The sequence below is a fragment of the Phocoena sinus genome, chromosome 1, assembly GCF_008692025.1.
Source record: "Phocoena sinus isolate mPhoSin1 chromosome 1, mPhoSin1.pri, whole genome shotgun sequence".
In the NCBI taxonomy this organism is placed as follows: Eukaryota; Metazoa; Chordata; class Mammalia; order Artiodactyla; family Phocoenidae; genus Phocoena; species Phocoena sinus.
Genome location: NC_045763.1, coordinates 18,615,907 through 18,628,277, shown reverse-complemented (window position 1 = coordinate 18,628,277; position 12,371 = coordinate 18,615,907). Strand labels below are relative to the sequence as shown.

Below are 12,371 nucleotides of genomic sequence, written 5' to 3'. Positions count from 1 at the left end.
AGGCTCGTGGCTCTGTGACCTGGGCTGTTACACAAGGTCCTCTGGGCCTGGGCAGGTGCAGCTCTGGGCGCACTCAGCTCTCGGGACCTCAGCCTCTCCTGCCTGTCAGCGTCCTTGCTGGACTCGGGCAGGCCCAGGGCACTCAGGCTGTGGGACACACGTGTGCATTTCTTCCTTTGCTCGGGTTTCATCATTCAATATGTCATGCCTTTATACACATCATTCCTTAGCCCTTCCTTTATTTTAAACAAAAACAGAACACCATTTTCTAACGTACTATTATGGTAGGCAGGGTGCAAACCGTTCCAGGCTGACCGCAATTGGCGCTGTGATTCCTGTTTTAGTTTTAGGGCTCCCTTAGCGGTATTTTTTTTTTTAATCTATCTAATCTAACCATCTTATCTGTCTAATCTAGTCCATCTACGTCGGGTCTATCTATCTAATCTAATCTATGCCGGGTCTTCGTTGCTGCGTTCGGGATCTTTAGGTGCGGCATATGGACTTCTTAGTTGCAGCATGCATGCGGGATCTAGTTCCCCGATCGAACCGCAGGCCCCCTGCATCGGGAGCACGGAGTCTTACAGGACCGACAGGGAAGTTCCCTTTGGCGGGTTTTTAAACTAGACTTTCCAGAACGACAGATTCTGGGCGACCCCTACCCGTTCCCGTCCTTCGGCGCCGTCCCTCTCGCCTCTGTTCCAGGCAGCCATCTGCTTCATGCCAGGGTTACTAAAAAGAAAGAGTTTGGCAGCTACGAAAACAGTGGAAAACCTGCGGGCGAGCGCGGAGCCGCGGTCTTCGGCCCCACGCTTGGCTATGGCTCCCGCCGCGGGACGGCTGCCGGGCGCGGTGCCTGTCTCCCGTGGTCGGGACAAGCGCAGGCGCCTGGGCTCGCGGGCGCGGCTCCGGGCCGTGCCGTGCCTTCCCCCGCCCACCGCCCAGGCACGGGTCGGTACCGCCCTCTGCGGGACGTGCCGCGCAGGCGTCCTGAAGACGTAGCTTCCTTGGTCCTCCCGGCGCCCCGTACTGCGGTCTCCACGCGGACACGTCTCTTGGGGGCGTGGGGGAGGCGGGGCCAGGGCGGGCCGTCGGTTCTTATAGGGACTGGGCGCGGAGCTCGGGAGGCGGCGCCGTTCGAGGCAGCGCGCGGTGCGTGGTGCGGAGCAGGTTCGGGAGGCGAATGGGGGGGTCTGGGCGGGTTTGCGAGGGGCCGGGTGGCCCGCCGGGCGCGAGGGAGAGTCTCGGGGGTCTGGGCTGCGTTCTGGGCAGAGTCCCGCCAGGGCGGACCCACCCTCGCTGCTCGCAGCTCCCGCTGCCTTGGCTGGGGTGGCCAGGGTTCATTCATTCCCGGCCGAGGCACTCCTAGTTCGGCCCCCTCCGAGCCACCGCCCGAATCCCAGCCTGAGGCTCAAGTGCACTTGATAGCTCACGGCCCTGCGCCCCCTCCTCTCCATTTTACGGACTGGGAAAACTGAGGAGGCGACAGCTGACCGAGGCCACTCTGCGAGTCGGAGGGAGGCCGGCCTCACCAGCCTTCCTGCCTCCCGTAGCTCCTCCGCCCCCACTTTCCGGGGGCCCGCACAGCGCGTGGAGCTCGGTGGGACGGGGGCGGGGGCGGCTTCAGCGTCAGGAGCAGAGTCCAGCGGGAAACAGGGGGGGCGGGGGGCGAACTGCTTGGGGAGAGGGGCGGGGCTTTGATCCTGGAGATCCAGATTCTAGCCCGGCCAGCACTAGCTTTGTGACTTAAGGCAATTACTTCACCTCTCTGACCTTAGTATCCCTTTTTGTAAAGTGCCAGTAATAACACCTGCCTCATCAGGATATTGGGGGAATTCAGGAAAATAATGCAAAAGTGCCCAATACAGAGCCTGGCACGCAGCGGGCGTTCAGTCGAGCTGGATGAGCCCAGAAGAAGATTGACGCAGCTCGGAGGAAGGCGGCTGCGGGCCAGGCCGCCCGGAATGAAAGACCTCAGTGTCTGAGTTTCCTCCCCCGCCCCCCTCCTCCGCTCCACCGTCTCTGCCCGTAGAGTTTGTTCAGGGTGGTGGTGCACACCTGACAGTGGAGCCTGGGGCCGAGGCCACGTCTACACTACCCTGTTCAGTGTCACCTAGAATTAGGCGGGATCCTTAGCTCCAAGCCGGGAGCGGCATCCGCACAGGCGGAACCAGCCTGGCTGACCTGGGGTGGGGCCCACTCCGGGAGTGCAGCGCTATAACCCCAGAACTGGGCTCAGCCTGCCTGGCAAAAGACCCCACCCTGAGGCCATCTGCTATATTTCCTGCCTCCTCCCAGTTGACCTTTGTGGGAGGGAGTCAGGGAGCTGCTTACCCCAGGAGGTGTTAGTCACTGAACCAAGGAGCCAGTTTATACCTAGTGATGGCAGAGGGACTGGGAAGGTCCGAGTCTGAGCAGACAGAACCCCTTCCTGGGCTCTTGGAGTCCCAATGCTGCTGCCTTGTTTCCTTCTGTCCAGAACTGTCCAGTCCCCAGACACCTCGGGGAAGGCAGTGTGGAGCCTAGGGTTCCATCTTCCCAACCCCCGGTCAGTTATGGCGCTTGTGCCATCAGTCTCCCCACCTGTGCCATCAGTCTCCCCACCTGTACCATGTGGCAGTCCTTTAAAATCACCTCATCTGACCCTCACACTACCACGTGATAGTTGGACAGTTATAACCTCCATGTTATAGAGATGGAAACTAAGGCCAAGAGAGAAGTGGTCTCCAAGGCCTAAGGCCAGAAAGTGATGGTATCCAGTCTTGGGCCAGGGCTGACTCCAGACCCACCCTATTAGCTAGGACGCACCACTGCCTCCCTCTGACGCCAGAGTCCACATCGAAGGAGGCCCTGAGCAGGCAGCCTCAGCCACCTCTGAGTCTCCGTCCTGGGCCAGGCGCGATGGCGGAGAAGGTGCTGGTAACAGGTGGGGCTGGCTACATCGGCAGCCACACCGTGCTGGAGCTGCTGGAGGCGGGCTATTCGCCGGTGGTCGTCGACAACTTCCATAACGCCATTCGTGGTGAGCAGGCGGAGGGGGCTGGGGCTCCCAGGGGGGATGGAAGGGAAACCCTGCGTTCTGCCTCCAAGAGATGGGTGTCTGGCCAGTCCCTTGGGAACCCAGCACCCCATCTCCTCTGACTTTGATGGCCTCTATGTGCCCAACCAGGAGGGGGCTCCATGCCTGAGAGTTTGCGGCGGGTTCAGGAGCTGACAGGCCACTCTGTGGAGTTTGAGGAGATGGACATCTTGGACCAGGCAGCCCTACAGCGTCTTTTTAAGAAGGTGGGTGCTTGGCAGGCAGACAGGAAGGGGGCATAGCCAAGGGCCAGGCCTGTAAGCAACCTCTGACCCCAGCTTTGCAACCCTGCAGCACAGCTTCACGGCAGTCATCCACTTTGCTGGGCTCAAGGCTGTGGGCGAGTCGGTGCAGAAGCCTCTGGATTATTACCGAGTTAACCTCACAGGAACCATCCAGCTTCTGGAGGTGAGGCATGAGGCGAGGACAGACACTGTGAGGGCCCCTGGCCGGGTACGCAGTGCCAAACACGGTGGCAGAGCCCAAGCTGTGTCATCTTTGCCAGGTCTTTGCCTCTCAGCCTCGGTCTCCCCTTCTGTAAATGGGAGCCCATAGCTCAGCCCCACCCACCTGGGAGGTGTAAGGGGGCAGGAATAACGTGTGAGGCAGAGGCCACTGACGCCTCCTCTCCACGGGCAGATCATGAGGGCCCACGGGGTGAAGAACCTGGTGTTCAGCAGCTCGGCCACCGTGTATGGGAACCCCCAGTACCTGCCCCTGGATGAGGCTCACCCCACAGGTGGCTGTACCAACCCCTATGGCAAGTCCAAGTTCTTCATCGAGGAAATGATCCGGGACCTGTGCCAGGCAGACAAGGTGAGGGCCCCCTTTGACTCAGCCGTGGCTCTGCTCACGGACCCCTCACAGCCCACCCCCGCGAGCCTGAGGACAGGATCCTGATCAGCCTCCACCGAGGAGGAGGCTGGGGTTCAGGAAGCAGCAGTGACCTGCACGAGGTCACAGCACTTGCAGGGAGGGCCCGATACCCTGCTCCTTTCTAGGGATAGATAACCAGCAGGGTGGGCTCTGGATTCAGCTGGGACACGCAGCCTGCACCCCAACCCCCATCGTCTGACCTGCGTCCCACAGGCCTGGAATGCAGTGCTGCTGCGATATTTCAACCCCATAGGCGCCCACGCCTCGGGCTGCATCGGCGAGGATCCCCAGGGCATCCCCAATAACCTCATGCCCTATGTCTCCCAGGTAAGGGAGAAGGGAAAGGAAGGGGGTGGCCCTAGCCTTGAGGGCTACAGCTGGTGCCAAGGTCCTGGGAAAAGCTAACCTGACCTCCACCCCAGGTGGCGATTGGACGACGGGAGGCACTGAATGTCTTTGGCAACGACTATGACACAGAGGATGGCACAGGTGAGCCCAGAACCAGGAGGAGCCAGGAGTGGGAGCCGGGAGGGAGACTGCGGTGGGACAGAGACTGTACGGCACCCAGCGCCCCACCACCTCCTCCTCTGCAGGCGTCCGGGATTACATCCATGTCGTGGATCTGGCCAAGGGCCACATCGCGGCCTTGAGGAAGCTGAAGGAGCAGTGTGGCTGCCGGGTAGGAAGAGAAGGGAGGGAGGGGAAGGAGACGGAGGCCTGGACCAATGGGGCCCAGAGGGGTAGTAAGTCCAGCCCCCGGCATGGTCCCTGTTCTCCTCTCTGGGCAGATCTACAACCTGGGCACGGGCACGGGCTATTCGGTGTTACAGATGGTCGTGGCCATGGAGAAGGCCTCGGGGAAGAAGGTAGGCTGGCAGCCCACCCTGACCCACCCCCAGCCCCTCCCACTAACCTACATGACGGGCATCCCAGCACCGCCCTGTCTCCCCAAGCCTGCCTTAGGACTTGACGCCTGAGAGCGAGACCCTGCTCTGGACCTCCATTTCTTGAGGGCCTGGTCAGCAAGTTGGCAGATAAGGCCAGGGCCAGCTCAGCTAAGCTACAACCGCCCCCTCTCTTGCAGATCCCGTACAAGGTGGTGGCCCGGCGGGAAGGCGATGTGGCTGCCTGTTATGCCAACCCCAGCCTGGCCCTCAAGGAGCTGGGCTGGTCAGCGGCCTTAGGGCTGGATAGGATGTGTGAGTGCTAGCCCAACCCCTGACCCTGGGTGCTGGCCTGGCCCCTGGGAGAGAGTCAGGGGCTAGGAAAAGGGCGGCCAGGGGTCTGGGCCTGTCCACTCCAGGCTGTCTAAGGTGGTGCGGGCCCTGCACTCCAGCGTGGACCCTGAGCACAGACCTCGCCCCATCACAGGTGAAGATCTATGGCGCTGGCAGAAGCAGAATCCTTCAGGCTTTGGCGCGCAGGCCTGAGACCCTCACCTACCAGGGACCAGAAAAGGAAGAGAAACAATTGCCTGCTCTCCAGCCTCTGGGAGGAACCCAGGGGCCTCAGAGCCTCCCCTACCTCAGACCCCAACTGTGCCCACTCAGCCCACCAGGCATGAGGCCAAGCGCACCACTGACCAGGTATCAGGGGTCTCTATTCCACAGGGTCCAGGAACCCAGGAGGACCACAAAGAGCAAGTGGGGCGAAGCAGGGCCCTGAGACACACAGAACGCCCTCCTCCCAGGCACTAATTTATACTGCTACGAAGGAGCTTCCCAAAGTATTTAAAATAAAGTTTTCTTACGCTGGAGCAGATTCTTGCACATGATCACACTCTACCCCTCGGATAGAATCATCCAGGCCTAAGAGTTGAAGCAATTTCTTTAATTTTATCGGAATCCAGACACAACAAGAAAAACACCCAAAACTACATGGAGACAGAAGACAAGACACGACTCCTCCCCACCTCCCCCTGGCCCTAGAGTGGGGACAATGTGGGGTGAGGCAGCTGGGGGAGACCTTGAGCCTCAGTCCAGCCCTGCAGGCTCCAGGCCCGCGGGGGCGGAGGGTAATGGGGAGGCAGGGCCCAGCCCCCAAGTCAGAATGGCTGAGGGGAGGCCCCCTCGAAGGACTCCGTCCCGTCACCCACACTCCTGCGCAGGGGCAGGGAGCCCACAGCAGCAAGGGGGCCCGGGCCACGGACACATTCATGATTGAGAAGCAGCTGGAGTGGAGGCAGGAGAGACACGATTATCTGGGCAGAATCAGTTGGCGGGAGAGGGTGGGAGGTGGGGCCTGGTAGGGCCCCAGGGGCCAAACCCTGAGGTCACAGGAGGGGCCCAAAGTGGGGCTAGTGAGTGAGGTCCTGAGTGAGTGGGTCAGCGGCTGGGCCCCTTTCTCCCGCTGCCTACAGCCCCTCCAATACTGCTGCCAGGGGGGCCCCCCCCTCCAGGGAAATGGGATAAGAAAGCAGCCCACCCCCTGCGGCAGACAGTCAGGTGGCTGAAGTCAGGAAGGGAGGCCCGGCCAGGCCTTGGCCTGCCTACCCCAGAGGCCTGTGGGAAAAGGAAGGGTCCAGGAGGGTGAGAAAGGGGCTCGACCGGCTCAGATCCAAGATGGTGCCACGCGTGCCAAGTCCCCCATGAGCTGGGGGACCGCGCTGGGGGCCAGCAACTGTAGTTAGACAGGAGGCAGCAGCTTCTCAAGAAACTCCTTCACAGCTGCCATCTCCTGGGGGTGGGGGGGGGGGGTATTGTGAGAGGCTCCTGGCTGGAGGGAGGAAGGAGAAGGGCGGGAGTGGGAAGCAGCCCCTGGGCACTGACCTGAGGACAGGAGCCGTGCATGACCCCGGGGTAAGTCTTGAACTGGACCCTGGCGGGTGTGACAACGGACCGAAGCTTCTCAGCTGTCAGGGCCCCAAACCGTACGGGAACCATGGGGTCCAGCTCCCCATGACACTGAAGGATGGTCAGGTCCTTGGCACTGCCGTTGGCTGCCTGTGGGCCAGACGGGACTCAGAGAGCAAAGCCAGTGCTTGGGTGCAATCCCCCAGCCTCAAGGAGACAGAGGGCAGGAGCGGGGTAGTGGAGACACTCACCTGGGGGAAGGCCCGGTGCAGGGGCAGCCAACAGCTCAATGCCACAATGCCAGCCAGAGGGTGGGGGCAGGTGAGGGCTGTGTAGAGGGACAGGGCTCCACCCTGGAGGAAGGAGAGAATGAGGGCTCATGAGGGCACAGCTCAACTCCCACCACCCACCCCCCTCTCTCTCCCCTCACCTGTGAAAAGCCTCCCAGGACGATCCGATTGGCAGGGATCCCATTCTTCATCTCATGCTCAATCAAGGCCTTGACTGGGGGGAGGGGGCATGACTGGGTGGAGGGAAAGCTGCCACAGGGACCCAAGGAAGGGAGCCAAACAGAGGTATTGCCAGGCACTTTCCTGGGCGGGCAGAGGGGGAGAGGGAGGATGCCGAGGAGGGGCTGGGGCCTTACTGTTCTCTGCTGCCTTCTTAATGCCAGCCTCGTCCTCTGGGGCATCTGGACTCAGCCCCATCAGGTCAAACCTGGAGGAGCAGAGGCGTTGGCAGCTACTAGGAGACCTGGGCTGGCCCCAGGCAGCTCCCTCAAGCTCCTATTCCCCCTCTCCAAACTCACCAGGAGGGCATCACCATCTTCATGTTGAGTGTCACAGGGATCCGAGGCCTGGGGAGGGACAGCAAGAGGGGCCGTCATGCTCAGGAGGGATGAGGAAGCCACAGCAGAGAGCCCAGGTGGGGGCAGGGCAACCCCTGGGGAACCCTTCCAGCAGGCAGGGCCTGTGTTTAAGGTGTTGCCAGGCAATCTGCCACATGGGGCTGGAGGCTGTGGCTGGGGGCATCAGCAGTAGCAATGGAGAAGCACAGCCCAGCACTCGGTGTGCGGGGTTCCAGCTCAGTCGGTGAGTACTTGGGGAAGGGGTACAGGGGGTGCTAGTTCTAGGAGTCTCAGATCTAGGAGGCCTTGGGTCTGGGGCTGGACCCTATTCCTGAGGGTTCCACAGGAATGATGAAGGCTGAAAATGGCACTTGTGACTGCTCTGGGCCCCAGGCCCCAGGATGCAGCCGGCAGGAGAGAATAGGCCTGGGACCACAGGACCACCCACCATCTTCAGCCCTCCCCTTGCTGGGGTGACACTCACGCATGGGGACAGATGTACTTGACGTGAGGGAGCCGGATAGTAGAGAGGGCGTCAGCCCAGCTGTGCCTGTAGGAGGGAAGAGAGAAAAGACACCGATGTGTAGAGGGAGGAAGGGAGGGCGCAGGCCGCTCCAGTCCCACCCCCTGGGCCCTCCCCCACTTCCCCAGGAACACTCCCTCCCCAGCTCACTCACCCTGTGTCTCCAAGGCCATGTAAAAAAATAACCTGGAAAAGGATCAGAGATGGGGAAGAGGGCAGTCACCGTCCTGCTATCACTCTCACTCTGTCCTCCAACTTCTGGCCACCCCTCCCTCACCCCCAAGGACCTGGAGGGGAACTGAGGTGGCAGCCAGACAGGCGATTAAGCCCCTGCCTCCCGGATGCAGGCTGCTCGCCCTCTCCTCACTGCCACCTCTATCTTCCCCACGCCCCCTCCAGCCAGTTCCCCAGCTGGCCCCCTGGGGGCTGCGTGGGTAGCAGAAGACCCTTACCGCAGCTGTTTCCCGCTCAGCTCCAGACACAGTGGCAGCATCGGTGAGCAGGGGCACAGACATGGTGTTACCACACATACACCGCAGGGCTCCACGGCTGGGGCCTGTGCACATTCGGGACAGTGGTCAAGAGCAAGGCCAGGAAGGGGAGAGAACCCTGACATAGAAGCAGAGCCTCAAACCCAGGGCCTACCCGGGCCATCAGCCCTCCACCGCACCCCAGGTTCTATCCTGGGCACAAAGAAAAGCCAGGCAAGAAGTTCTGGGCCCGAGCAAGCGGGCAGGAAGTTTGCCTTCACTCCAGGGCTGAAAAGCAGGGGCAGCCACCCTAGTGGCCCTGCTTCTGGCCCCCCACACAGCCTGAGGTTGCTGGAGGTGGGCAGAGGCAGGGCTTTGGGGCCGTGGGGCAGGGGAGCCAGGGCATCCCCTGCTGCCTTCTCCCCACCTAACACTCGTTGGCAGGTAACTGCCTCCTCTCCCTGCTCTCCAATCATCCCCCTTCTCTAGAGCCCTTGCGTCCCCTCCTTCCCAACTCCCGGCCCTACTGGGAAATGAAGGGAAGGAAAACTGCCGGGAAATATGTTTCCAGCCCCTACCCTCAACCCCACACACATTTTCTCCAACTTCCCTCCCATCCAGCCCCCATCAGCCTTCTGGCTCAGCCCTTCTCAGAGCCCCTGGGAGCTGCCCATGTCCCCAGAAGGCACACAAACTCCGATCCACCACCCACCTCCTAAACAGTGCCCCCCGCCCCCATGTATGAGGCCACCTGCTACTGCCCACTGACCCCAAATAGGTCTCCCAGCTCGACCATGCTCTGGGACTCCCCAACGCACAAAAGAATGCCAAGCTGGCTGGCTCCTCCCGTCCTTAGCATCCTCCAAACTCCCCGGCAGCTTCTGCTACCTGGCCCTAAGTGCCGACCCTTCCTAGCAGCGCCCACCCCTCCCACCCCACCAACTGGCTTCCCCCTCCCCTCTCCCCCGAGCGCCCCTCCGCACAGTAGAATCCCTCACCTCTGACCCTGGGGTTCCTCTTCCCACACAGGAATGCACCTTTTGTCTTAAGCTGAGATTCCCTTTCTTCCCCACAGAGATACTTCCACCCCTCACCCCAGGCCCCTCCTCTCAGAGTGGTGCCTTCCCCCATGACCTGGGGTCTTCCTCGCCACAGTAAAAACTTCCACCCTGACCTATGGTCTCCCACTCCCCGCAATGGGAACTTCTGTTCTGACCAAGAGTCGCCCTCCCCACAGTGACAATTTCTATCCTGACCCCGGACCCGCCTCTGCCCACAAAGGGGCGTTCTACTTTTGACCCTGGAGAGGACCCGCCCCACAACGGGATCCTCCACTTCCGACCCTGAAGTCCCTCTCATCACACCGGGACCCCATCTTCCTCTCCCTCTCTGCCCCCAAAGTCCCCCAGACCGGCCAGCGCCTCTTCGCACCTCACTCCCCACCCCCATCCCTCACAACTGTGGGTGCCCCTCCCCACTCGCCAGTACCCTCGCGGTGGGCCGATGCCCCGCCAGTGCCCTCCCCGGGCCTGCTGGCCCCGGACCACGGTACCTCCACTCCTGGGGGTTTCGAGACGTCTCGGGCGATTCTCCTCTCTCTCCCGCACAGACACACACTCTTCCCCCTCTGCCGCCCCCGCCGGAACTTCCGTTCGAGTCTCGGGAACCCAGCCATCGCGCTGCCGGAAGTAGCCTGGCCAGCGGTACGGAACCCGGAAGTGGGCGTCAGGGTTTCTTCAGATAGGAGCTGCCATGTTGGGTACGGTGGGGCCACTCCCCATAACCAAGCCACGGAGTCTCCGGCCGAATCTAGACAGTGCCTCCGTGGCTCCCACTTGCTACCACCACCCGTGCGCCTCCTGGAGGAAACCTGTCCTGAAGGAGAGGCATTCCTCACACTAGCAGAGTTTCCCACCTTCCCATCCATTTATGGTCTTGGGTTTCCACCACTGGCCCTCACGTCCTGTTCCAGGGTCATGGATAAAGTCATACACTCAGCTGAAAAGACACTTTGAGACCATCTAGTCTTCCAACCTTATTTTAAAGATGAGGAAACTGAGGCTCAGGGGAGGGAAGCAAACAGCAACCTCAGGATTACACTGTGATGCTGCCCCTGCACCTGCTTCCTGAGCTGTAAAACGGTGACGATAACCACCCAGCTTACTTCACAGCTTTGCTGTTAGGCTCAAATGAGGCCGTGTGGAAATGCTCTATACAGTGTAAAATCACAGCGTTGAGGACATAATGACTCTAAAAAGGACCTGGGAGAAAAGAACACTGGCATCAGCAGTGTCCGAGACAACTGGTCAGGAATCGGAGGTGTTGTCTTAGCTCTGCCCTCAGCAAGCAATACCACACAGACAGTGCACAAAATACCACCATCAGCGAGCTCCAGTTGTTAACAAAGAGGGTTTCATTTGGTCACCGAGTCACCCTTTGCTCCTTGCAGCATCGGAAAAAGTGGAATGGGGCTCAGGGTCCACATAAAGGCTGGAAGGGGAGGCAAACTGGTTTGCAGGATCATGTCCCTGACAGGGCCTGTGGGCATCTGCACACAGGAAATGAGTCATCCCTCAGCAGCTTAGGACTCATCTGCCCAGCTTAATGTACACTAGGTTTTTTTGAACTGAAAGAAAACAGTGTATCTGGAAGCTCAACAAAGCACTTTTTCCCAGGTTAAGAGGCAGTTTGGTCTTAAGTGCTCAGCCCGTCACAGAGCAGGAAAACTTTAGATCCAGAGGACCAGAGCAGGCCAAGGATCCAGGGTTGGAAAAGGGGTGAATGGATGAGGACAACACAGTTGCTCCCACTCCCAGAATCCCTGCTGGGTCTGCTTGTGGAAGAATAAACAATTCCTCCTGCACCCCAATCACCTAAGACACTGTGGCACTTTGAGCAAATTCTTCAAAGTGAAGCTCAAATTCAGAGGCCTTGTCTCAGAGGCTACCGGTGATTAGTGCTAGTGGGATTAATGGTTAGTCTGCTCTAACACTTCTAACTTTATTTTCCCCCTACTCCAAATTAAAACATAGCCCTTCTTTATCTCCAAATGACCCAACTGAAATAAAAAGGCTGTGGCGGAGGAGTGAGTAGGACCCTTGGTGCATCGAGAATTGTATTTGCATTCTGGTTGATTTCAGGCTGCATTTTTAGAAATTGAGGCTCGGGCAAGGCTTGGTGGTGGCAGGCTTTCCCCAGGATAAGCTGGAGAAACAGGCTAGCAACAGTGTGGGCCAATCCCTCAGAGGCATTCTCTCAATAGGATTAAATTCAACACTAATTTCCATTATCAAGTGTTTCTATTTTCTGCAAAGGAGAGAATACTGACCACTTTAAATCCCCTCTTTTAGGATACTTAAATTCTGTCCAATTGCTGTACTGACTTTCAAATCTTAAGTCGAACTTCTTGGGTCTACCTTCAGACCTTAGGAGCTGCTCACTTCACTTTCCTCACCATCATTTCTTCTGATGAGCTCCAGAATCTGTTCTCCCTTGTTTTTGTAAACATCACCTCACAACTTACTTCCTTACCTAAGAAATGGAATATAAGGTTTTTAACCTCACCTTCTTCTTTACAAAATGTGGGTGGGTGGGTGGGTGTAGGAGCGTTTTTAGCCTACTGTACAGAATTAAACCTGACCTTTCCTGGAGATACTGATCTAGTGTCGATTTAATCGTGGCACTTATCATCTACCTGGTCCAAAACAACAACAGATTTCAAAGTTTCATACAGTTCTCAGTAAAGGTTTCATGAGTACTACCAAGAACTCAAAAGAATATACAAACA

General features: G+C 59.1%; 2 protein-coding genes across 6 annotated transcripts; one reads left to right on the top strand and one right to left on the bottom strand.

The window, feature by feature from the left end:
- Positions 1-1,097: 1,097 nt before the first annotated feature.
- Positions 1,098-5,710, top strand: GALE (UDP-galactose-4-epimerase). 5 transcript variants are annotated; one of them, XM_032631120.1, is made up of 11 exons: positions 1,098-1,149; positions 2,795-3,019; positions 3,167-3,282; positions 3,371-3,484; positions 3,716-3,892; positions 4,166-4,279; positions 4,375-4,441; positions 4,546-4,631; positions 4,741-4,818; positions 5,037-5,151; positions 5,324-5,564. In XM_032631120.1, exons 2-11 carry the CDS (start codon positions 2,899-2,901, stop codon positions 5,380-5,382), a joined length of 1,047 nt encoding a protein of 348 aa, XP_032487011.1. In that variant the 5' UTR covers positions 1,098-1,149; positions 2,795-2,898; the 3' UTR covers positions 5,383-5,564. The 5 variants fall into 5 exon arrangements, with proteins under 5 accessions (XP_032487011.1, XP_032487001.1, XP_032487018.1 ...); XM_032631110.1 differs by having other exon boundaries at positions 1,100-1,167; positions 5,324-5,708; XM_032631127.1 differs by having other exon boundaries at positions 1,114-1,149; positions 2,799-3,019.
- Positions 5,711-5,763: 53 nt separating this feature from the next.
- LYPLA2 (lysophospholipase 2) lies at positions 5,764-10,532 on the bottom strand. The gene is made up of 10 exons (XM_032631173.1): positions 10,137-10,532; positions 8,567-8,670; positions 8,269-8,300; positions 8,076-8,141; positions 7,553-7,600; positions 7,391-7,461; positions 7,175-7,248; positions 6,996-7,097; positions 6,721-6,894; positions 5,764-6,628 (listed from the first exon to the last, which is right to left on the bottom strand). Exons 2-10 carry the CDS (start codon positions 8,642-8,644, stop codon positions 6,578-6,580), a joined length of 696 nt encoding a protein of 231 aa, XP_032487064.1. The 5' UTR covers positions 8,645-8,670; positions 10,137-10,532; the 3' UTR covers positions 5,764-6,577.
- Positions 10,533-12,371: the final 1,839 nt, after the last annotated feature.